Below are 23,677 nucleotides of genomic sequence, written 5' to 3'. Positions count from 1 at the left end.
GCTTCACAATTAATGGCAGATTACCACTAATTAAATGTAACCATTTCACTTGGAGAAATGAGAGAGCAAAAGAATCCACGTAAATACTCTGCAGATTTTTAAGGGGAATGTCATATAGTTAGGAATTTTGGGTACAATTTGTATCCACATCTTTGTCTTAAAGGAGGTCAGATATTAAAAGCAAAGTCATATCCAGCAAGTCTGTGCAAAACAGGAAAAGGCAACAGGAGTTGCAGTCATTAACTGCAGTAATGAAATATAAAATCACAGAGAGCCAAATGCATTCTGAAATAAAAGCTTTTTATTCAGTGGCTAGTTAATTTAAAAAGTTTAGCTTTCCTCAGAAATGAACTCTTCAGAGGAATGTGGGAGCAGCATTCAAGGGCTATTAAGGATTTCAAATGTTGTGTTATTTAAATAATACAAAACAGCAGCAATCTGTTTTTGAAAGGACTGGCTTGTAGGTGTTCATGCATAGGGGCCTCTTTATTTTTCACCATCTAGTTCTTTCATTCCCTTCACAGGCCTGGCCATGAGCCAATTGCTGAAGAAGACCAGAGACCTTTGACACACGAGGAGCTGAAAGAAAAAGTACTGAAAGATGTATGTTCAAGGGATGGAGAGGGTTTATGTGCTCTCTTGTGAGGAATGTAGAGCAGGGGAGGGCAATTTCAGATGGTCTCGGGGTAGTTTTCCACCTCCCTAGATACCATGTGGGCTGCAAAATCCCTTCTTGGTGGAACCATATGAGTGAAATGGGATGGGGCGAGTGCTAAAACAAGGTGCAGGTATGACTGTGCTTTCTTTTAGGAAAGGATCAACCTCATGGAGGCTGCTGGATGTGCAGTTTGGGTGATCTTGTCTCAAGTTAGAGTCCCCAGGTGTTCTTGGACTGAAACTCCCACAAGCCTTCAGCACTAGTTGTGCTGGCCAGGATTTCTGGGAGTTGTAGTCCAAGAACATCTGGGGATTCAGTGTTGGGAACCACTGGACTAGACAATGTGACTCCTTTGGCCATCCAGATGTTTCAGACTTCAGTTCCCAGAAGTTATACCCAGTGTGGTCAACAGCAAGGACTTGTGGGTGTTGTTATTCAAAGCATCTGGGAAGATTGAGAGAGAGAGAGAGGGAGGGAGAGAGAGGTTCTCCACTGATCCAAGTATTTTCATTTGGGACTTTTATCTATCTGTCCACATATATATGACATCCTACCAAATAGTGCTGTAAACCTTCCACAAGGCGTTCTCTATAAATGTGGGGGCGGGGTGCAGGGAGCACTTGTTGTGTTACTAATTTTTTACCTGAAAATAACAATATGAATTTATCTTCTCCCCCCTCCAGGTCCTAAGTAAAGCAGGAGCACTATCCCTAAAGAAACACTTGCATTCTGAAGCAGCAACTATACATTCTGGGTCAGCTGCAAGCAAAAAGTAATATCTATCCTCTTGATTTGAGTAGGAATGCATTTGCAGCCTGTCCCATGCCATGCAGAAGACAGATACCATGCCAACACTGGCAGAACTGTGTTACTATGTGGCCCTCTCACTTCATCGCCCTTAACACCAGTGTCTTCTGCAGCAGCCTTATTCTTGCTTTGGAGGATTAGCGTTCCTGGACATAGCTTTCACTCTGCAGGAACCTCACTCTGCTATGGATTCTGGAAGACCTTCCTCCTGCTGGTGAAGTGTTCCCCTTCTTGGCTGCTCATTTGATCAAGACAGATATACTGTGTCAAAAATACCTAACTCACAGCCTGTATATTAACACAGCTCTTCACTCACACACTGCCCTTAAGCTCCTTGACTCCAGAACCTAAGGAGAGATGTATCTGAAAACACTTTAACTATAGTAATGGTATGCCTGCATGTAGCCTCTCATATAAAGGGAGGTTTTCTTGTGGGTCTCTAGTCTAATAAGGAGGAATGTCCGGTATTCATCTGGACAAGAGTGTCCACCTCTCTGATTCTAAAACAGGCCACGGTTGGATGAGAAGGGGATGACTAAAATTCACTGTCTCCCTAACAACCACCTTGTGTCAGAAAAATGACATTTTTAGCTCCCTCCTGCTATGACTTGCTGAAGCCTCCAGAACAGGAAAGTCTTATTCATTCTCAGAAAGAGCAGTTGGGGCCCCAGAGGGTTCTGTTGAATATGTTTAGAATATTTGGCAATGCATTCTTGGTTTTCTTCCCTCTTTTTAAAAACCACACTACTAGCATATTCCTCAGAAAGAATGTGGCTTTGACCATGTGGGAATTTTATATGAAGTTGAGCAAGTCCTACCCACAGCTGTTTACTACCATGAGCTGCAGCCTCATGAGTGATGTATGTGAAATTTTGAAGGCTACATGTGAAAATATACACGAAAACACCACCCTTCCTGGTATACATGTGAGAGGCAGTTTCCTCTGTGGTTGGTTTTTTTTTTTTTTTTTTTTTTTTTTTTGCCCTTCATTTAGTGTAAGGGTGGATTTTTTAAATTATTTTTTTCCCATCACGGATGAGATCCTCACAATAATTCCCCCACCCCACCCTTGCTCTACACTCTCCTATGGTGCTCCTGTTGCAGTCTTTCCCCAATGTCTAAGGATAGACTCCTGGGCAATACAATTCTTCTCCCAAAAATGATCATCATGAAAACAGTCTTGATAGTTTCAGTGAATGAACACAGAGGTATACTTTCAATCTTGCTACTCCCATGGGTGTGAAATATGGGGGTTGTTTGACATAGGAAGGTATAGAAGTGGGGCCTCACGCCAAATGGGGCACTACATTCACAGTCCTTGTAACAGGTGAAAGAGACTGTCTCACCTTTCTTTTAATTATCAGTGTAAACTGGAAAATAGATTATTAAAATGTTTAACTGGCAATTCGATGGCTGGCTTCTGATAATTGAGTGGGGTGGAAAAGAGAATGGGGTCCAGGGAACTAAGTAGAGGTCAGGTTTGTAGAAGTGCGCTGGCATGAGGAGCTCAGTAATACTATAAATGAGAAGCATCTTGAAATTGTTGAGCCCAGAGTATGATGTGGCTGCAAAAAAGGCAAATGCTATTTTAGGCTGCATTAACAGAAGTACTGTATAGTTTCCAAATCCCATGAGGTACTAGTTCCTCTTTATTTGGCACTGCTTAGGCCTCATCTAGAGTACTGTGTCCAGTTCTGGCCACCACACTTTTAAGAAGGATACCAACAAACTGGAATAAGTTCAGAAGAGGGCAACAAGGATCATCAGCAGATTGTAAACCAAGCTCTATGAGGAAAGAGTAAAAGGATTGGGCATGTTTAGCCTTGAGAAAAGAAGACTGAAAGGAAATAGGATAGCACTTTTCAAATACTTAAATGGTAGCCATACAGCGGAGGGGAAGGATCTGTTCTTGATCATTGCAGAGTGCAAGACACATAATAGGCTCAAGCTAAAGAAAACCAGATTTAAGCAGAATATCAGGAAAAAACTTCTTAAACTATTAGAGCAGCATAACAATGAAACCAATTACTTCAGGAGGGGATGGAACACTCTGGTGCTGGAGGCATTCAAGAGAAAATTGGACAACCATTTGTCAGATCTGCTTTAATTTGGATTCCTGCATTGAACAGGAGTTGGACTTGATGGCCTTATAGGACCCTTTTAACTCACTTATTCTATGAGTCTATAGCTGGAAAATGATTGCTGTAGTTAAGAGTGCAACAGTAGCAATACTTGATCTTCATACCTCTGGCAGAGCTGAGCCATTACTTCTAATTGCAGTACTGAATCTTAAAGTATGGCATACAAAGAAGGCGTTTGACATGGTCCCTCACCAAAGGCTGCTGAGAAAACTCCACAGTCGGGATAAGGGGGCAGGTCCTCTTATGGATTGAGAATTGGTTGAGAACCAGGAAACAGAGAGTAGGTGTCAATGGGAAATTTTCACAGTGGAGCGAGGTGAAGAACGGTGTTCTCCAGGGATCTGTCCTGGGACCATTGCTTTTCAACCTGTTCATCAATGACCTGGAGACGGGGATAAGCAGTGAGGTGGCCAAGTTTGCAGATAACATGAAACTTTTCTGGGTGGTGAAGACCAGAACAGATTGTGAAGAGCTCCAGAAGGATCTCTCCAAACTGGAAGAATGGATGGCAAAATGGCAATTGTGTTTCAATATAAGAAAATGTAAAGTAATGCACATTGGGGCAAAAATATCAAAATTTTAGTTATCAGCTAATGCAGCAATCCCCAACCTTTTTCAGTCCGCGGACCGGCTGGGGAAGGCGGGCACCTCCACGCTCGTGCGCATGTGCAAATGGCAGTGCAGCGCTCACACAGGCATGCTGGAGTGTGCATGCAGGCACAAACAGAACTGCGTGGGTGGGAGTGGGAGGTTTGTCTCGGTGGCCCAGTCCGGCTCAGGCCATGGACTGATACCGGGCCATGGACCGGGGGTTGGAGACCTCTAAGCTAATGGGTTCTGAGCCATCTGTGGTGGATCAGGAAAGCGATCTTCGTGTGCTGGTGGACAGCTTGATGAAAGTGTCAACCCAGTGAGCGGCGGCAGTGAAGAAGGCCAATTCCGTGCTAGGTGTCATTAAAAAGTTGATTGAAAATAAAACAGCCAGCATTATAATGTCATTGTACAAAACTCTGGTAAGGCCGCACCTTGGAGTATAGTTTGTGGTCAGTTGCGTACAGTTTTGGTCACCGCAACTAAAAAATAAAGACATAGTGGAACTAGAAAAGATGCAGAAAAGAGTGACTAAGATGATTACTGCGCTGGGGCACCTCCCTTATGAGGAAAAGCTATAGAGTTTGGCACTCTTTACTCTAGAGAAAAGGCGCCTGAGGGGGGACATGATTGAGACATATAAAATTATGCAAGGGATGGCTAAAGTGGATAGAGGGAAGCTCTTTTCCCTCTCACACAATACTAGAACCAGGGGGCATCCTTTCAAATTGAGTGTTGGGAGAGTGAGAACAGACAAAAGAAACAATTTCATTATTCAGTGTGTTGTTAGTCTGTGGAACTCCTTGCCACAGGATGTGGTGATGACATCTGGCCTAGATGCCTTTAAAAGGGGATTGGACAAATTTCTGGAGGAAAAGTCCGTTGCAGGTTACAAGCCATGATGGGGATGTATAATCTCCAGGCTTAAAAGGATGGTTCTTCAAAATGCCAGATGCAGGGAAGGGATATCAGGAGAACAGGTATCTAGTTGTCTTGTGTGCTCCCAGAGGCATCTGGTGGAGCCATCGTGAGATACAGGAAGCTGGACTAGATGGGCCTTTGGCCTGATCCAGCAGGGCTCTTCTTATGTTCTTATATTAAAGAAGACGGCTTGCATACTAGCCTCCCCCCACCCTAGAACTGCTATCATTTATTAACTCACAGTCTTATGTGGGGGGTGGGGCAGGGAGCGGAAGGCTAAGAGATTGCTTAAAGCAGTGCCCTCTGACAACAGGTGAAGACTAATACAAGGGCAGTTTATTATTACTTTTCCAGCCTTGCTGAACTGGAAATGATTTAAATAGGGGGTGGGGAGGGGGAGAACTGAATTTGGAAATGACACTGCAGGGCCCCTGTGCTCAATTATACACTGCATAGTTGGGAAAAGTTTGTGTGTTTTTTGGTACTACAATTCCAAGTCTCGCTGTTGGGAATTTTAAGGATTTCTTTAAGGATTGCTGTAAAAAAGTAACTTTTCTAAGCTGTGGGATATTTCTAGAAAAAACAAAAAAATCTTGGCCATAAGGAAGTGTTTTTTGGTTTAATAAAACATTGTAAGTGGTGCCTCGCAAAACAATTGGGGCTTTTAATTTGTTCCATGGAAATAGCTGTCTTGCGAAAACGTCTTGTGAAACCCAGTTCCCAATTGGAATGCATTGAAATCTATTTAATGCGGTCCAAGACAAAGACATCTCTTGCAAAACACAGTTTCCCATACAACGTTGGGGAAAAGCAATCCCCTCACCTGCACTGCCTTTGAAAATTCAAAGGGTCTCAGATGGCCTTACTCCAGCAACAAAGAAAGAGGATAAAAGGAGTCAAAGCAGCCCCTGGCTCCTGATAATGGTAAGTCCTTTTGCCCTGTTCCTTTACCACAGAGGAAAAAAAAAGAGAAAGAATGGAGTACAAAACATCATCAGGATATGCTACCTTTGAAATAGATGCCAACAAGGAAAAATAAAGATGGAAAGGAATTTAGAAAAACCAGGGTTAATTATAACAATCTCCCATTAATAAAAATTATGCAATTAAGCTCCCCAACGGTCCAGAAATCACAGGGATCAGCAACACACCACAAATATAATAGATGCTTTTTTCCCTCTGGGAAAACCATTTTTATGACCCAGCACTTCTCCTGGGAAATATGAAGTAGAATGCCCCTTGCATCTCTTACCTCATTCTGTCCCCTAACCTCCCAAGTCATGGTGACCCCCTGGCTACATCTCCCACTCAGTATAGGGCTGCATGGCCCCAGTCCTGCTAGAGGCCAAGAGAGCTCCTCAGTGTTTTGGGGTGCCCTGTGGGACCCCCATCAGGGGCTTAGTGTTCCTCCCACAATCCTCTAGTGCAGAGGTATTAGCATATGCTAATACCTATCCACTAGAGGATTATGGGAGGAACACATAGTTAATGCTAGGTGTTCCACTCACAATTAGCATATGCTAATACTTTATCCCAAAACACCAAGGAGCTCTCTTGGCCTCTGGCAGGACTGGGGCTATGCAGCCCTGTACTGAGTGGGAGGTGCACCCAGGGGATCACCATGACTTTGACAGTTCAGGGACAGAATGGGGTAGGAGATACAAGGGGCATTCTAGCTTATGCTTTCCAGTGAAAATACCATGTCATAAAAATGGTTTTCTCAAGTGGAGATCATCCATTATACTTGGGGCATATTGTTAATCTCTGTGATTTCCCTAAATGTGGGAAATTCAGTTGTATAAATTATGTCAATAAGGGAATTATGTTTATGATTTCTTATAATTGCTTTATTCTTTGGTTTGTGGCTATTTTTACCATTCTTTATTATTTAATAAATAATTTCGTTGTATGGTATACTGTGTATATACTTACAATGACAATAAATTATATTATTATTATTATTAAATTTGCAATTATTGCCCCATTAGCAATACTTTGCAGGATGGCTTTTCCTCCTCAGTTGGGGTACATAAATTACATAAGATGTACTTTTTTAGTCTTAAAACAGTGGGGGAGATAGTGTATGCTGGTGTTTCTCCAGGAGGCAGACCCTGGAAAGCCAGTAGCATACACTTTTTTGGGATAATTCATGTGTTCCAAGTGGTAGGGAAAACTGTCTTGTGAAACAGGGTTTTGGGGGGGAAAACTGTCTTGAGAGGCATGGACCTAAACATGGTCCAGTGAAAATCACCCATATCATAAGAATAATCGTTTTGGGAAGCAAAACATTGCTCAAAAAAAGTCACTGTGTAGCAAATCATCTTATCTTCTTGCCAGGCACCACTGTATTAAGGTGCTCTGCAGACTATCCATTGTAATACTGATTTGATTACAATGTCACAGCAGTACTAAAGGTCTGTAGTGTGGGAGCAATCAATTTGGCAGGGCGGGGCTTGGATTGTAGAGAATTGGCTTCCTGCAGTGCAGTTTGTTAACCATTAGGTGTCAGCAGTGTCCTAGAAGAGGATGATGATAATACAATTAGACGAGGCTGTAGGGTTGGGAGGAAAGTGGTGTTGAATAGAGAATGTTGTGAAGCAGATTGTGGCAGGCAAGTTGCTGGAAGCACAGGAGTCATTAGAAAAATGTGGTAGTGGTGCAGTGGCTTAGAAGATAAGCAAATGCAGGTAACTAAGATTCCTGATTTTTTTTGTGACACTTTAAATACAAGATCACCCTACATGGCTTTAACATATAACTAGTACCACATTAAGACAAAGCAAAATTTGCTGTCTGCACACAATATATCTCAGGGAGAATGTCGAGGAAACAATTCTTTTGGTGAATCTAAGAAAGCTGTTATGGCATAACCAATATGTGGTTCCGCAGGCATGCAGGAGGATGCTTGAGAGTCAGTCCAGAAGCACTAGTACATCTGGAACATTGGATGAAGTGGGATGCTTCAATCGCATATAATGGAGCCAAACATACCCTCCCCTGCTTCTGCCCACAGACGTTTGCAATCATCCTCAGTGGATTCCTGAACCTTTAAAATCAATGAAAGGGAAAAAAGTGTGACATGGCAAGTCCCTTCTTGTCAACTCCAGTACTTTGACAGGAATCGAAAGCATAGTTACCTTAATAACAGCTTTGTAGGTTGAATAGCTGTCACACATTGTTAGTAGACCTAAGCCGATGTGTATTGAATGAAGCAGCATTCTGTACAGTTATTGGGGAAATATTCAAATGGGAAAGCTTCTTCTCTGTCGCTGCCCTTAGCACCTCACACCATAGATCTTTTCCAAAAGACAGTTTGGCTTCTAGGCTAAACGGGTTTGATCACCCCTTGCTTCCCAGAAACTCTAGTAAATGACAAGTAGAGTTATAAGCCTATTCTGCTGAAAGAAGCGGAGGTCTCGTGGCATCATAAAAACTACAAATTTTAGAATGCTTCAAAGCTGTGTGAACTAGAGTTGCATCTGATAAAAATCAGTGGCAATCTTTAAGATATTATTTATTTATTTAAAATATTTTTTACCCTGCCTTTCTCCTTAAAAAGGACCCAAGGTGGCTTACCTCGTTGAAAGACAATATTTAAAACCACAACACTGTTTCTTGATTTGCTTGTGCATAGATTGTAGTACCTTCTTTCACGGGAAGGGAGGGCCCTGAAGTTAGCTTGCCAAAAAGCCACCTCATGAGGTCATGGCAGATTTTACATTTGACTTCTTGATTTGGTAGCTCCTTCTTTTTGCCTCCCTGTAAACTGCCTGAAAGAGAGAAAGAAAAAGAGAGAGAGACATTCTGTTCAGTTCCTTGTTCTTGTGTTTACAGAGGGAGGACATTTGTATTTCATTTCCTCCGTCTATAAGAAAAACAACAACCCAAAATTAAAAGGAGGGGCTGGCCATGAAAGAACCCTCTGTTTTTCAATGAGGGACAGTGGAAATAAATCAGGAAGAGGAGGAGACCAGGCTGCTGTAATGGGATCTGCCCTGAAACTCTTGTGGGCGGAGGCCTAGACAGTGTTTCAGTCTGGGCAAAGAGGAGTGGCTCTGTTTTCTAGGAGCAAAGAGCTCACAGACACTAAGGGAAAGCAATTTTTTTAAAAGATAAAAGCCAACACTTGGAAGAGCTGCAGCCACTATTAGCCACACTGATCTATTGGGTGGAGGATGGGAAGCTTTTGTGCTGAGATGGAAACAGCTATCAAAAGGGGAAGGCACTAGAAATTTTAATTAAATAATGAGTAATGTTGTGCATACAAGAAGGGGGCAGTAGAAAACCTTTTTCTCTCCTGCGTAGTACTAGAACTTTGGCTCACCTAGGAGAAGGGGTGGGCACTGACATTTTGCTGCCTGTGGTAAAACAACAAATGGCCCCACAGTACTGAAAATAAGTCAAGTTATTTGTGCACCTGAGGTAAAAAAGATCCCACAGGTACCTCCACCCTGGCAGTAAAAATAGTATGCAATAAATTGAAGAACTAAGAAACTGGCAATGCACCTTTCAGGCTAACACATTTTTGTCAGTGAAAACATTCATTTACTATAATCTACTTCTTTCCGATACTGTTAAGAATTTGACTTTTTAAAAATCTGCTACCTGAGGCTACTAGGTTTAGTGAGCTTTTGAAAGTGATTTGTGGTTCTGAGGGTTGCCCTAGTTATTACCATTAAATAGAATAGGCACCTGGTATCTCATTGTTCCCAGTGTGGTGTAGTGCACTGGTTCTTAACCTTGGGTTACTCAGGAGTTTTGGACTGCAACTCCCAGAAGCCTTCACCACCAACTGTGCTGGCTGGGGTTTCTGGGAGTTGCAGTTCAAAAACATCCGAGTAACAAAGGTTAAGAACCAATGGTGTAAAAACACTCCTTAAATGTCTAATTTACCTTGAAAGCCCTCTTAGGGTTGCTACAGGTCAGTTCAGACTTGATAGCATAGAACACATACATATCATTCAGGGCTGAATTTTTTTGGGGGGGGGGGGCGATGGACTTTTGAGACCACAGCATCAGTTGGCATGGGGATTTTGAGGGTTACAGCCAGAAGTTGAAATAATATCAACTGTGGGTCCTGATGGCAATTTTTAGAGTATATATTTTAATTGTTTTATTTTTATTGTATTTTAATTGTTGTAAGCCGCCCGGAGACCTTTGGGTAGAGTGGGCAGCATATAAGTTAAATAAGTAAATAAATAAATAAATAATAGCCCTCAGAATAACTTTTCTAAGGTCTGCTTTGATGCAGTGTATTTTGTGTCCTTTAATATCCCACTCCTTCATCCCAGGAGCTTAAAGGTCCATGCAAGTCCACCACCCTGCAACGTCCATCATTATATCCATGCAACAGACCTGTGAGATAAGCTGTGAGGAAGACTTCTAATCTTCTTCAGGCTGAGTTGATGAGGTTCATGTCCCTCACTCTGAAGATAGTCCTACATGGCAGTTATTGTGCGTGAGGAAGGGCTGAAATCTTTATGTGTGGCTTATGTGCTTTCTAGAAATATCTGGCTCAGCAGCCACCATTGAAAATAGGACGCTTTGAGTAAGCGTGGCCTTAGGTGAGATATAACAAGAAGACTCTCCTTAGGTTCAAGCCCAGCCAAGCATGTAGGAATCTAGGAGAAATATCTTCATTCACACACCCCCACAATCTTTTTCTTTCCATGGCAGGAAAAACAATTTTCACCTTCTACATCTCTGCATTTGATAGCAGTTGGAAGTTAGAGAAACAGGGCATTTGAAAGGAAAGAAATAGAAAAATATAAATAAGAACTAGATTCTTGGCAACTCATATGGGTGCTTAATTATCAGAGCCAGCATTATCATTAGATACAGTGAGGCAACCTCCTTGGGGAATGGATTTGGTGGTGTCATGAAAGGGCGGCATGTTGTTAGTTCTTCACTTTGTTAATCCTGCTTTTATTCCCACAGGGAAGCAGTGGTTTCTCTCTTTCTCTCTCTCAGAAATGACTGCTGGCATTGAGTATTATATAGGCCATGACTTAGGAGTGGTGGGGGTGGGTGCCTTTACTGTTGAACCTCAGGCAGCAAAGCATCTTGAGCCAGGCCCTGTTCAGGGAATTTGCTGCCACAAGAGGTGAAGATGCTTTGAGGAGCTTAGCCAGGATACTAGTTTATTACAACAACACTGGCAAGGAGCCTGGTGGCCTTTTATTTACGAGTAAATTTTATGTGGTAAAAGTTTTCATGAATATATGTACAGAAGCTCCCTTTCAGGTGCAAAGAGTTTAATGTGAAAGGACAGCTTCCTTCAGTTTTTGTTTTCTGTTGTTTTTCTTAAATGAGCAACAAGTGGAGGGTAGGTCTCTCAAACATGATGGAAAGCTATGTGGATCCTCCACTTTCAGAGGCAGTGTATCTGAACATTGACCCCCTAGGTGATAATGCAGTTAGGAAGGGGGGGGGGGGCTTCTGAGTCTCTCTGCTTTGCGAACATGCCCTAAAAGGAGCAGGGGACCGGCTCGCTGGATCTTCCCCTCGGAGTCACAGGGGGCTCTTCTTATGGGAAAGGGACGGGGGCCTCCCTCCATTGTGTATTTTCCTCTCTCCCGGCAACGGCAATAACAAACCCGCGACTCAGCCCTCCGAGCATCTCATCCCTCGTCATCCACCCCCACGTCCACCCCCGACCGCCCCCTGTCTCCGCCCCCGCCCCACCCTTTCCCCCCTCCCTCTCCTGGCCCAAGTCTTGCGCTACCTCTCGCTCAGGGACCACACCCGGCTCCCCTCCCGTCCCAACCCCGAGCAAGCATCTCTCGGGCTGTCCCCGTTTGCTGCCCGCCGCTCCCCGCAAAGTCACCCGCTTTTGGAAGGGCAGAGCTCCGGCCGTGGAGCAACTAGGCGAGGTGAGTGAGGGAGACACACTTTGGTGTTGGACGAGAGAAAGGCATGGCGAGAAGGAATTCAAAGGGAGGTGGCGGGGGGCGGCGGCGTGTGACGAAGGAGTTAAAATTCAAACAGCAGCAGGTGAAAGCCAAAGGGTCGCTTTAGGGAGCCCGGAGACACCCCCCCCCCCGAACTGCACCGGGTGCAAGTGCAGGGGCCCTAGAGAATTGGAGCGAGGAAGGCTGGGATCAAAGCCAGGATAGTCAAGGGAGGAGAGGGGCTAGAAGGTTAGGAGCCAGAATGACGAGTTTGGGGTGCCTTTCGGGAAAATGGAGTCTACTTTAGCTTCCCGAAATGCTTGGGGGGGGGGTTAACTTTTAGATGAAGAGCGTGTCCCGTTTTAGATTAGTTCGCAGCGCTGAGACTACTAACTTGTCTTCGCTGTTTTACGGCGCCACACCCCCTTCGACGACTTCTTTTTTCTTTCTTTCTGCAAACATGGTCTGCACACCGTTGGCTTTTGCTGTTGTGATAAGAAGCACCGGGACGTGGAAGACTGAGAGCAGTCCTCTCCAGCGTGGTGCACTCCTTCCTGGTGTTTTGGGATTTGATTCCCATCAGCCCCATCCAGCGTTGCCAATGTTTTGGCATCCTGGGGAGTTGAAATCCAAGACAACTGGAGGGCATTCAGGTGGAAGGTTAGAGGCTTCTGGGACTCTACTGCAATGTTCTGCAGAGCAGAGCTGCAGAAAAAAAGTACTTTTTGGACTCATCCCAGTGGTCTTTCTGACTAGGGGGTTGTGGGAGTTGTAGTCCAAAAATTAGTATTTCAAAAAAGTAAAATATAGTGCTTTGCATTAGTAGCAGTAATGCATGTGTTGAGAAGACCTGAGAGGTTTGCCTTGAGTGGGTGATACGGGTTTTGTACGGAAAGAAGTTGGGTATTAACGGCGAATAACGGAGGATTATGAGGTACTTGTGTCTGCATATGGAGGTATATATGTGCATGAACATCATAGATGTAGGTATATATGTGCATGAACATCATGGATGTCATGCTTAAGAAGAGGAAGTAGCATATGTAAGAGCATATGTTTCTTAAGTCTCTAAAAAGCTGTAGAGATCTACACATATACAGTATTCTAAACTAAGGTTGTGGGCAACTTGTGGCTTTCCAGATATTGCTGGATTGCAATGTGAATTTCCCCATACCACTGCTTATACTCCCCTCTGGGGAGGCACGAGTTCCCCACCCTTTCTTTAGGCCATTGGCACCCACCCAGAGTCTTTGGCAGCCTTATCTAAAGCTGGCACAGCATTCTAGTCCATGGTGATTTTATGCTAGCCAGCACATCCTGTTAGGTGTCGCACATTGCCAGCTTCAAAGCAAGAAAAGGCAAGCTGCATTCTCTCTCAAATTATAAAATGTTCCCTTCTTACCTGGGACAATGATTTTTGCCAGCAGGGGTGAACCAGCAGAACAATTAATTGTAAGCCCAATTGACACTTGAGTGAGCACTAACACAATTCAAGTAACGCCATTCAGGAATTAAGAAATATTGTGCTGCTAGATTTTGCAACAAATGCCCTGAAACACTAATTTTTAATGCCCCTCCCTTCTTCTCTTCCCTGCCACCTAGTTGAACCAAAGGATATTTTTATATCCTTTTATATCCTTCCCACTGAAATTCGGCTGGCACCCTCACTGGGTGTGTTCAAAAACCAACTAAAAACATGGTTATTCAGACAGACCTTCCCCCCAGTCACCTAAGTTCCTTCCCCCTTTTTTCTGGTTCTTAATGTTGCCATCTTGGATAATATTAATTATAATAATTGCATTATGTTAGTTATTCTTCTATATTGTTTTAATGTGTTTTAATTTTTGTAAGCCGCCCCGAGTAGACCTTGTCTAGAGGGGCGGGGTAGAAATTGAATAAATAAATAAATAAATAAAATTAAATCCAGGGCAATACTTTTCAAATTGCAACATTACTTGCAGTTAAGAAATTACTTAGAAAACAAAGAAACATATTTTGCTTTGTTAATCAGATAAGATGAAATGACTTCAGGATCATGCCATACCTTTATGCCCCGCCTAGAGTGGACAAGTCGCCCAGATAGGCGGGGTATAAATCAAATAAATAATAATAATAACAACAACCATGGCCAACTCTTTTAAGGTGCCCTACTCTGGAAGCTCTAAATCCACAATTTCAAGCTTTATCCTTCTATGATACTCTTACCCAACAAAGGCTTTCTGTTTTGATATATATTCGCTTTAAAAAGCCATAAACAGGGACAGTTTTACTGAAGAACATGATAAAATTCTTAAGAATTACTTTTATGGACTACAATTCCCCAAACCCTCTGGCTATATCAGTAAATTTTGCCACCTGTGCCTGAAGCAGAGGTACTCTTCTAACAAGCAGCCCTCTGTACTTGAAACAAAATCATCCTTCTGGCATGTTTTATTTGCATCCTGAGCTGTGCAAGTCTCTTTGTGGTCTGGTTGTTTCCCCTCAAGAGAGAGGCAGAGTGTGTTGCTAAGCTATATCATTTCTCTAACGTTTTCCCCCCTCCCAGTAACATCCTATGTAGTTAAGGGGAAACTTTCAGCCTACGCATCCTCTAAAGATTTACTCTACATCATACTATTAACTGTCCTCCCTTCTGCCAATGCCACAGATGATGGGTAATATTAAATTTCCCTTTGTATTTGCTTCCATCATGATTTTTCAAAGCAGCCAACCGTAAATACACTGCTGTTTTCTCAACCTCAGCATTTTATGTGCCACACGGACAGGATAATTCTGATTTACCTCATTGTGATAATGTTATATGAAGGGCTCTGATTACTTATTTTTCATTTTCATGTTTTTTCCCCACTTTTCTAATCATCCAAGACTGGAGTAGTGGGGGGTAATCATGTAAAACCTAATGTAAATTATTGTACAGCGGTCTTGCGAGTATGCCAATCAATTTAAGGCAGTAAATAGCCAGTCATCCCGTCCATACTTGCAAGAGTATCACATTGTAAGCTGCTTTTTCTAGACGGTTCTGCTACAGGCTTCGGGAGAGGGAAGGTTAAATGTTTGGTTCTTACCTTATGAAAAAGGATCAGATCAGTAAGAAAAGCAGCATAACAAGGAAATGAATTGATTTTTCTTTCTTTCTGAGAACCAGTGGGATATAGTAAATAGAGTGGAGGACTAGGATTGTGGAGATCTGGTTTCAAATCTCTGCTTGGCCATGGAAATACACTGGGTGTGTCAGGGTCTGTAAAACATCTCCTTAAATACCAGGTTTCTCAAGGTATGTGTCAGATGCAATTTGGCAGCTCATAACATCTCAGTTTTCCGAATATAAGGACATTGGGATAGTAATGGAATATTGTAGCTCCTCCTGTAAATTGTGGAAATAATATTGTCTCCAAAACCCCTTTATATGTGGGCCCGTGAATTAGGGATGCAGGAAACTATTCTTCCATCTAACCCAATGTTACTAACTCTGACTGGCAGCAGCTTGCCAGAGTTGCAGGCAGGGTCCTTGCCTAGCTGTATCGAGAGATCCCTGGTCTTTCCAGGTGGCATGACATCCAAATGGCAACCAAGCTACCTTGTTCTTGGCTTCCAGAGTCAGACTGGATCCGAGGTACTAAAGATGAGAGGCAGTATTATTTTTGGGAACCAGGCAAGGATGTTCTGCTAATATAATTTAAAAGAAGGAGAAGCGAATTTTTTTTCCTGCTTCGAGTCCTTTTTCCTTTCAAGCCCCAAATAACTAACGGGGCTATATGTATGTGGATGAGCCAAGGCAGTATTACACTGGCAATTAATCCTTGTGGTTTGATGCAGAAAAACAGTTTAGATAATTACACTGTCAGTGTAGGGACCAAAACTTCCAAGAGAATGGTTAATTCACAAGTATTTATTTATAGGACATGCTAGGCTGGCATTGAAACATGTTGTTTTTATTATCCTCTCCCTTCCCACAGAGCCTTCCTCCTTCTTTTCTTCCATCTCTTCTCTTTCTCTCTATTTCTTCAAAGCTTCAGAAAAAGAGCTTTGAAATCTAAATTGGGGGGGGAAAAGGTGGGGGAGGGTTGAAGATGCTAGGAGAGGCTCCCAGATCCTTGTCGGTAGATAAACAGGCTTCAGGATTTGTAAAGAGAAGCTATATGACTCGCTAAGAGGTGGTATAGAAGGAAGACAGCACAGTGGGATAAGAGCCCTGGAGATACCTTTTCTCCCTCTTCAGTCCAGAAGTGGAACATGTGGGCGAGAGAAACTGAATATCCAACTTTGGAGAAAGAGGGATTTTCTCTTCTCCTTATATGGCTAATGGTGCAAAGACTCTGTACTCCTCCCATATGAATATTTCCGCCTTTGTCAGCCTGCATCACTGGCCCAGCCTCTAACTCTGCCACAGCAGGAAATCCAGATGAGGAAGTACACCCCCCCCAGCAATACAGCTTTAAAAAAATGCAGGAAACCTCCCATTGGCCAGGCACAGCCTAATTTTTGACACATTGGAAATATTGTCTGGACCCTCCACCTGCAGGAATCGCCATTTGCTCAGCCAGTGAACGAGAATGAGCCAATCTGTTGAGTATGGTTAATATACCAGTTGTAGTTAATGTCTTAGCAGAGCTGGGAGGGGATTACTGTTTTTTTAAAACAGTTTCCAGCATCCCCCAGCCACTGTGACTTTTGCTGGTGGTGGGATTGAGGGATCTGCAATTCAAAAGTTTTAGCTCTCCAGGTTTACACCAGATACATACTCTGTACCATAGTTCCATCTCTAAGAGAAAATAGCTGCATGGTTCATTTTTCCTCCCCGTTCAAAGCAAAAGAAACAACAGTTCAATAAAACACGAATCCATATGCTGCCAGAGAGTTTTAATTATAATGTAGCATAGAAAGATAATTAATTTTAACAAAGAGAGGTAATGGAGGAAACTGATATAAAGAAAAAGTGGTTTTGCCCATTTATCTAAAAATAGTGGTGTTGGTGCTAGACCACTATATTATTTTTTTTCAAGGAAGAGGAGAAATTCCCTTGAACTAGTAATGAAGATTGTGTGCCTCTCCATATCTTCCCATCATTCCTTGCCATTCTCTAGGGTTGATGGAAGTTGTAGTCTAGCAACATCTGGTAGGCCATAGCTTCCCCTCTACTGTGTTAAAAAAAGATTCTGAAACAGAACCTTGCAGGAACTTTCCAGTTCTTGCTCCTATTTTATTTTTATTTTTTTAAAAAACACCCCCCACACTAGGTTTACTTTAGGAATAGCTCCATTTAATTCAAGCAAATTAAAGGACCATATAGGTATCTGTAGGTCTCATTCCATGGGCAGATACCTGCTGGAGATCAGGGCAATTTTGAAAAAAAAGAAAAGAAAAATTGTTTGAGTGGGCAAGTTTCTCCCACCCACCACCCATTTTTTTGTGTTACAATCACATTCTTTTAGTCTCATCCCCTGACTTCTTTTGCTAGGTTATTTAAAAAGAGCAAATTCTGGAGCTCCTACAGAAGATGAAATAGCTGTACCTTAATGGGGGCGGGGATGATTGATTCATCCCATGGAGAAGAGGGATGATATGAGGCCCCTCCTCTTTTTTGAAGCCCTTGCCTCCCAATTGAGAAGGAATGCATAACAGGTGGGAATCTCCACACGACACAAAATCCTGTTGTTGTGTGCCATCAAGTCAGAACTGACTTACAGCTACCCTAATAGGGCTTCCAAGGTAAATGAGATATTTAAGAGGGTGGTTTTACCAGTACTGCTCTCCCAGTCAGTTTCCATGGCTGAGTGGGAATTCAAACCCTGATCTTCAGAGTCCTAGGCCCATCACTCTATCCACTGAATAACACTGGGTTGCAGGAGATCTTAGGTAATCTGCTCTTCCTTTGTTTAAAGTGATCTGTACAGATAATGCTTTGCTGTTGTTGTTTTTAAAGGAGTAGACCATGTATGGGTGAAGTCAAGCTCCCACATCCTGTAAAATCTTGCTATTTTCCAAAAATAGTCTGGGCGGGGCAGATAGCGGGAGGCTGATGCTCTCTGATTTGAATGATAATACCATTCAACAGCTCTGAATCATTGCTTGATATATTGTTTGGACTGCATCTTCCAGAACGCTTGAGGAGTCTGGAAGTTGCTTTGGACTGGAGCAGCCCGAGAGGCAAGATGAACTACAGATACAGATCCCTTATGGACAGCCATGTTTGCTTCTGCCCTCCTACATACTCCATATGTAAACAAGCTAACCCAAGATAGAGAAACATAGCCATTAGATCAAATCAACCTTTTTGGGTTTAATACAGGGGTCTTCAAACTTTTGACTGTGAGGGCCACACAGAATATTTTCAACATTTTTGAGGGCTGAAGGAACAGGAATGTGCTTGCGCGCATCCGCGTGTCTGCGTACACGTGTGCACACACCCCAACGCATGCACATACACACATCCCTGCCTACCCCCTGTATGCACACACACACACACACACACACACACACACACACACACACACACACACACACTCACTCACTCACTCACCCTGCCACACGGATGCCCGCCCACCCCCACACAGTATTTTATTCTGTATGTATGCTGGGATACATATATGTCAATATAACTGGAATTTTTTCATAGCACTGTTTTCAGAGGGATCCATTTGTGTCAGGCATGCTCCAGTGAACATGCCTGAGACAATTCTGATCCATACAGTAAACTGGTATACAGTGGTGCCCTGCATAGCGACGATAATCTGTTCCGCAAAAATCGTTGCTATGTGGAACAAAAAAGCCCATAGGAATGCATTAAAACACGTTTAATGCGTTCCTATGGGCAAAAAACTCACCGTTATGCGAAAATCCTCCATACGGCCGCCATTTTCGCTGCCCGGTAAGCAAGGAATGCGTGTGAAAACACAGTGGGCGGCAATTTTTTTACCCAGTGGCCATTTTGGAACCGCCGATCAGCTGTTGGGAAAAGATTGCTATGCGATAATCGGTAAGCGAAACAGCTTACCGATCATCGCAAAGCGATTTTTACCCATTTAAAACATCGTGATGCAATTGCTTTTGCGATCGCAAAAAACACATCGCTATGCGGATTCGTCGTTAAACGATGCGCTCGTTAAGCGAGGCACCACTGTACATTTCATTACACTTCCTGTTGCACTTTCTGTAGATATACTTTCATGATGATATATGAACTGTTTTCTGTCACTCCTTTGCACTATAGACCTTTAGAAGCATTTTTTTTGCATACGAAGTTCAGCTCAGTTTTGGTTTTGTTCTCATGGTAACAGCCTTGTCAATAAACTTCAAGCCTTATAGTCAATACTAAGTATTTGAATAGCTTAAGGAAAATACCATTTTAAAATGGGCACCTTTTAAAATTTTGCTGAATAGCTCAGTGGTTTAGGTATCTGGCTGCAGAGCCAGAGATGGAAGAGTTTGATTCCTCATCTGTGCCTTCTGCAAGTAGAGACCCAGCCTGTGTGGCCTTGGGCCAGCTGCACAGTCTCAGAATGCGCCCAGAAAAAGGGAATGGGAAACCACTTCTGAGTATTCTCTACCTAGAAACCCTGGAAAGGGTCAACATAGGGCAAAATTGACTTGACGGCACGTTATGATTATTATTTTAAATTCTGTTTAATTAATGGTGCGAACAAAGTGGTTGGATACTTGTGTCTTAATTTGCTATCAGAGCAAATTGTTGGTGTTCCCGTTTTGCAGATGGGAAAAGTGAAGAGAATTTGAGTGTTGTCCACAGTGACTGTGTGAATTCTTAGGACTACGAGAAAGGGACAACAATCCTGTAAATTCAACGAATGTTGCAGATTGGAAATAGGTTGAAAGATTAATCTAGCACAGTATATTTAAATCTGATTTTTCACTCCAAGGAGCTCAGCTTGGTCTGCATCTGAATGGAGAAACTCTTCTTCCTGAAGGCTACATTTCCTAAAGTGTGAGCTGTCATAACTAGTTGTGATTCCTTTCCTCCGTTTTTACTCTTGTAAGAGCTCTACAAGGTGCATTAAGTTGACTGATGGTGACTCTCCAGCGTTCATCTCATGTCTGAGGTGGAGATTTTAACTGAGCTTCATCAGTCTTATCTTGACACTAACCAAAAGGTGGGGAAGTTATGGGGGACTCTAGACATAGTTGTTACACATAGATTCCCATTATCCTTGGCCAGAGATCTATGCTGAAGAGTGCTGGGGCTCGGCAACATTTGGAAGGCCTCCCACTGCTCCTGATGTTGGGCTCCAACTCCCGTTAATCTGCTCCACTGATTATATCTAATGGGAGTTGCAGCCCAAGAACATCTAGAGGTCTGTGTTTCTCATCCCCGCTCTGTACTGACTTTCAAGAAGAGATAGTATTTGAGTGAACCAGTGAATGAAGTGAGTTTTACACCCAAATGCTCAAAGACCACGTTCAGCGCCTTGTCAGCCAACCCATCTTAACTTGGTTGCATTATTTATCTCAATTTTTCTCCCCAGGTCTGCAATGCCAGTAACGCGCTCAAAATCCGTGGGCAACACCAGTGCTCTGACTTCTCAGCTGGGCATTGTCCGCTTGCTGGAAGCCCTTTTCACATGTGTCACCTTCAGCCTGGTGGTTCACCGGAATGCCTGGCAGGGCCGTAATGGCGATTGGTGCATGTTTTCTTGGTGTGTTTGCTTTGCAGTCACAATTCTCATTTTGCTGGTGGAATTTGCTGGCCTTCAGCACCGCATCCCCGTCTCCTGGAAGAACTTCCCCATCACCTTTGCCATGTACGCCACCTTGATGTGCCTTTCTGCTTCCATCATCTACCCAGTTACCTTCATTCAGAACAAGGACCTTGGCCGCGAAGAGCGTGGATACCGTATTGCTGCCACAGTGTTCTCTTGCCTCTCCTTCTTAGCTTACTCTACGGAGGTCACCATAACCAAAGCCAAACCAGGGGAAGTCACTGGCTACATGGCCACCGTTCCTGGACTGCTCAAGGTGGTGGAGACTTTCATTGCTTGCATCATCTTTGTTTTCATCAGTGATTCAAATTCATATGAGAGACACGAGGCCCTGAAGTGGTGTGTGGCTGTGTACTGCATCTGCTTCATCCTCTCACTGGTGGTCATCATCTTGTGCATTGGCGAATGCACCGGCTGGCTGCCCTGTCCATTCAACAAGTTCCTCAGTGGCTACACTCTTCTGGCTGTGCTTATGTATGCAACGGCCACCATCATCTGGCCAATCTACCATTTTGACAAGAAACACGGGGGAACTCCTTCTCGGCCGCCATACTGTAGAGGAAGTTACACTTGCTTTTGGGATCAGATGGTTGTTGTTGCTGTCCTGACAGCTATCAATCTACTGGTGTACCTTGCTGACTTGGTGTATTCTGCACGGCTGATATTCATCCAAGAGTAGATAGCGGTGTCAAGGGTCAGGGAAGAGCAGGCCGAGAGAGGAAAGAAGTCAAGAAAAAGAGTTGAATGACAATAGAAAGGGAAGGAAAAACTATCCTTTTTGCTGTCTTTCCCTCTTCTTTTCCCACTCTCCGTTATTCCTCCTTTCTCACATTTTCTCCTTCCATCCTTTTCCTGTCACTCCTGCTATCATTTCTGCACTTGCTCTGTGAAATCTCTTTTCAAAAATATTACTTTGTTAAAGTACTCTTTTTTTTCTCCAGCCTTCCCACTAATCCATACGTTTCTTTTATGTTCCCTCTCACGCTTTCACCTTATCCCCAGCTCAGAGCCTTCTCTTCTTTTACATGCCAAAGCTTTTCACTTCTGCTCTTTCCCTACATACATTGCTCGGGTATGTTCTTTTCAGATATTCTTGACCTTTGTTCTTTCTAGTGAACTAAGAGCTTCAGGATTTGGGACTGGGGACAAGGTTGGTGCTGTTTAAATTGATCATCCTCTGGTTTATACACCAGAGGAGACTGCTCTTAAATGAAAGAGAATGCCCTGGTACTTCGTTCTTTACACTTCTTAGACAAATACATTTCAATTTGAACATACATCTTCCTGAATTCTTACCAAGTTTGCAGTCTTCCTTTTTCTTTTCCATCATATATTTGCTCCTTCACTATCCACATTTTCTGTTATCTTTTGACTCTCATGACTGCTCTCTTTCTCTGCCACTAAGGTTCTTGCATTTCTGTTAGTCACAGGGAGCCAAGGACTGGGAAAGTAGTGGGGATGGCAGTGGCAAGAGGTCCCCTGTTTTATTCAGATAGCCACCGGTGAGTTATCTTCTTTTCTACCAAACTGGGTACTCAGGCTTGGACTGGGAGGACATTGTATGTACCTTCTGCTTGGTGTATTTGGGTAGCAGAAGAGAAGAGTTTAGAAAACTCCTCTTTAATTGAATGCCTGATAGTTACAAAACAAAACAACTTCCATGTTAGAGTCTTAAAGGCAATGAGTTTTCTTACGTGGCAAAATAATAGCGTTCTTTGTTTTTTAAAAAAGCTTTTTAAGGCTTTGCTGAATTATTTCTTAATCATTAATCAATTTAGATATCTTTTGGAAAAATACAGTGCATTTGCTTAAATGGATCCCACCTTGAATGGATGGGGTCTTCACAGGAGTAGCACAATATGAGTAGCTCGTATTGCCACCTCCAGAGAAAATTTATTCTTTAGTTCAAGAAGACACAATTCATGTACAGAAGGCAAAAAGTCATGCCTGCTTAGTGAGAGATTAAAGCCAAAATATTCATGTTGGGCTGACAATAGTCTCTGAAAGGAAGCCATATGAATCCCCAAATGATTTCCATGAAAATAGTTAGTCCCTTACAGTAATTTCAATCATGGAGGACAGTTTACTTGTCCACATTAAGAAGTAGCCCCCAACAGAATTTAGAAAGCCAATAGTATTTTATTGGGGGTTAAAAACAACATTTTTGTACTTAGAGAGCTTAAAGACAATGATATAACCATTGCTATACTGAAGAAACAGCATCTGCATTGGAATAATGACCTTCAATGATTGACATAAGGATTAGAAATACCTGCCTGACCTCTTCTTAAAAGTAGTGCATATTACCAAAAAGCAGTATTATTCATGTGCAAAGAACCTTGTTTTTAATTTTGGATGTTTTAAAAAAAGCCTCCTGCCATTAGTGTCTTAGACACATTCAGTTTTGGTTTATCTTGCATGCAAAAAGATATATTGTGTGTTCAACTAAGTGTTAAATTTATATTTTTGGCCTCTTTTTTGGCTTTGGTTGCTTATACAGTATTTAAAAAATACTCCTTGGGGACATAATTAAGAGCAGTCCTTTCAAACCCAGTGTCTTCCAAATGTGTCAGTGTACAGATCCTATAGGCACACAGCACGCATAGCTAAAGTGTGACCCATCTGGGGGGCATCAAGTTTGGGAGAGTCTGATTATTATGCAGTGATGTTTCCTCACACTGTGCCTTAAAGACAGTGCCATTCTTTTCTTATCAATGCAGTGCTAGGCTTTAGTTTTATATATTTTAAGAAATGAACTTATCGTTTTGTTTTCATCATTTGCCTTTTTTTTATATTCCCGAGTGTCATGCAGCATAGATAGAACTATATGCTTCTCTCCCCACCAACAGTTATCCTTGAGTCCTCTCCCTGCAACTGTGGTGCTGTTGTTTGTGCTTTTTTTGTTTTTATATGCAAATAAATATATGTGTACAAAATAAAAAACAATAACATGATAAA

At 42.7% G+C, this 23,677-nt stretch overlaps 2 protein-coding genes and 1 long non-coding RNA gene across 3 annotated transcripts in view; 2 read left to right on the top strand and 1 right to left on the bottom strand.

Annotated features, from left to right (window-relative positions):
• The window catches only part of ODAD1 (outer dynein arm docking complex subunit 1), a 23,559-nt gene extending 20,689 nt beyond the window's left edge, over positions 1-2,870 (top strand). The window contains exons 14-15 of the mRNA XM_072976756.2: positions 525-603; positions 1,342-2,870. Coding sequence (XP_072832857.2) covers positions 525-603; positions 1,342-1,434 — 172 coding nt within the window. The 3' untranslated portion in view covers positions 1,435-2,870. The remainder of the gene's footprint in view (positions 1-524; positions 604-1,341) is intronic.
• The window catches only part of LOC110078550 (uncharacterized), a 26,790-nt gene extending 14,235 nt beyond the window's left edge, over positions 1-12,555 (bottom strand). The window contains exons 1-2 of the long non-coding RNA XR_013537147.1: positions 12,403-12,555; positions 8,695-8,888 (exon numbers count right to left, since the gene is read on the bottom strand). This is a non-coding gene — a long non-coding RNA (uncharacterized LOC110078550). The remainder of the gene's footprint in view (positions 1-8,694; positions 8,889-12,402) is intronic.
• MYADM (myeloid associated differentiation marker) lies at positions 11,803-23,677 on the top strand. The gene is made up of 2 exons (XM_020792844.3): positions 11,803-11,990; positions 20,486-23,677. The coding sequence occupies exon 2, from the start codon at positions 20,493-20,495 to the stop codon at positions 21,396-21,398; it is 906 nt and encodes a 301-aa protein (XP_020648503.1). The 5' UTR covers positions 11,803-11,990; positions 20,486-20,492; the 3' UTR covers positions 21,399-23,677.

The sequence above is a fragment of the Pogona vitticeps genome, chromosome 6 (assembly GCF_051106095.1).
Source record: "Pogona vitticeps strain Pit_001003342236 chromosome 6, PviZW2.1, whole genome shotgun sequence".
NCBI classification, from domain to species: Eukaryota; Metazoa; Chordata; class Lepidosauria; order Squamata; family Agamidae; genus Pogona; species Pogona vitticeps.
The sequence above is the reverse complement of the archived record's forward strand: the minus strand, read 5'-3'. Positions and strand labels throughout refer to the sequence as shown.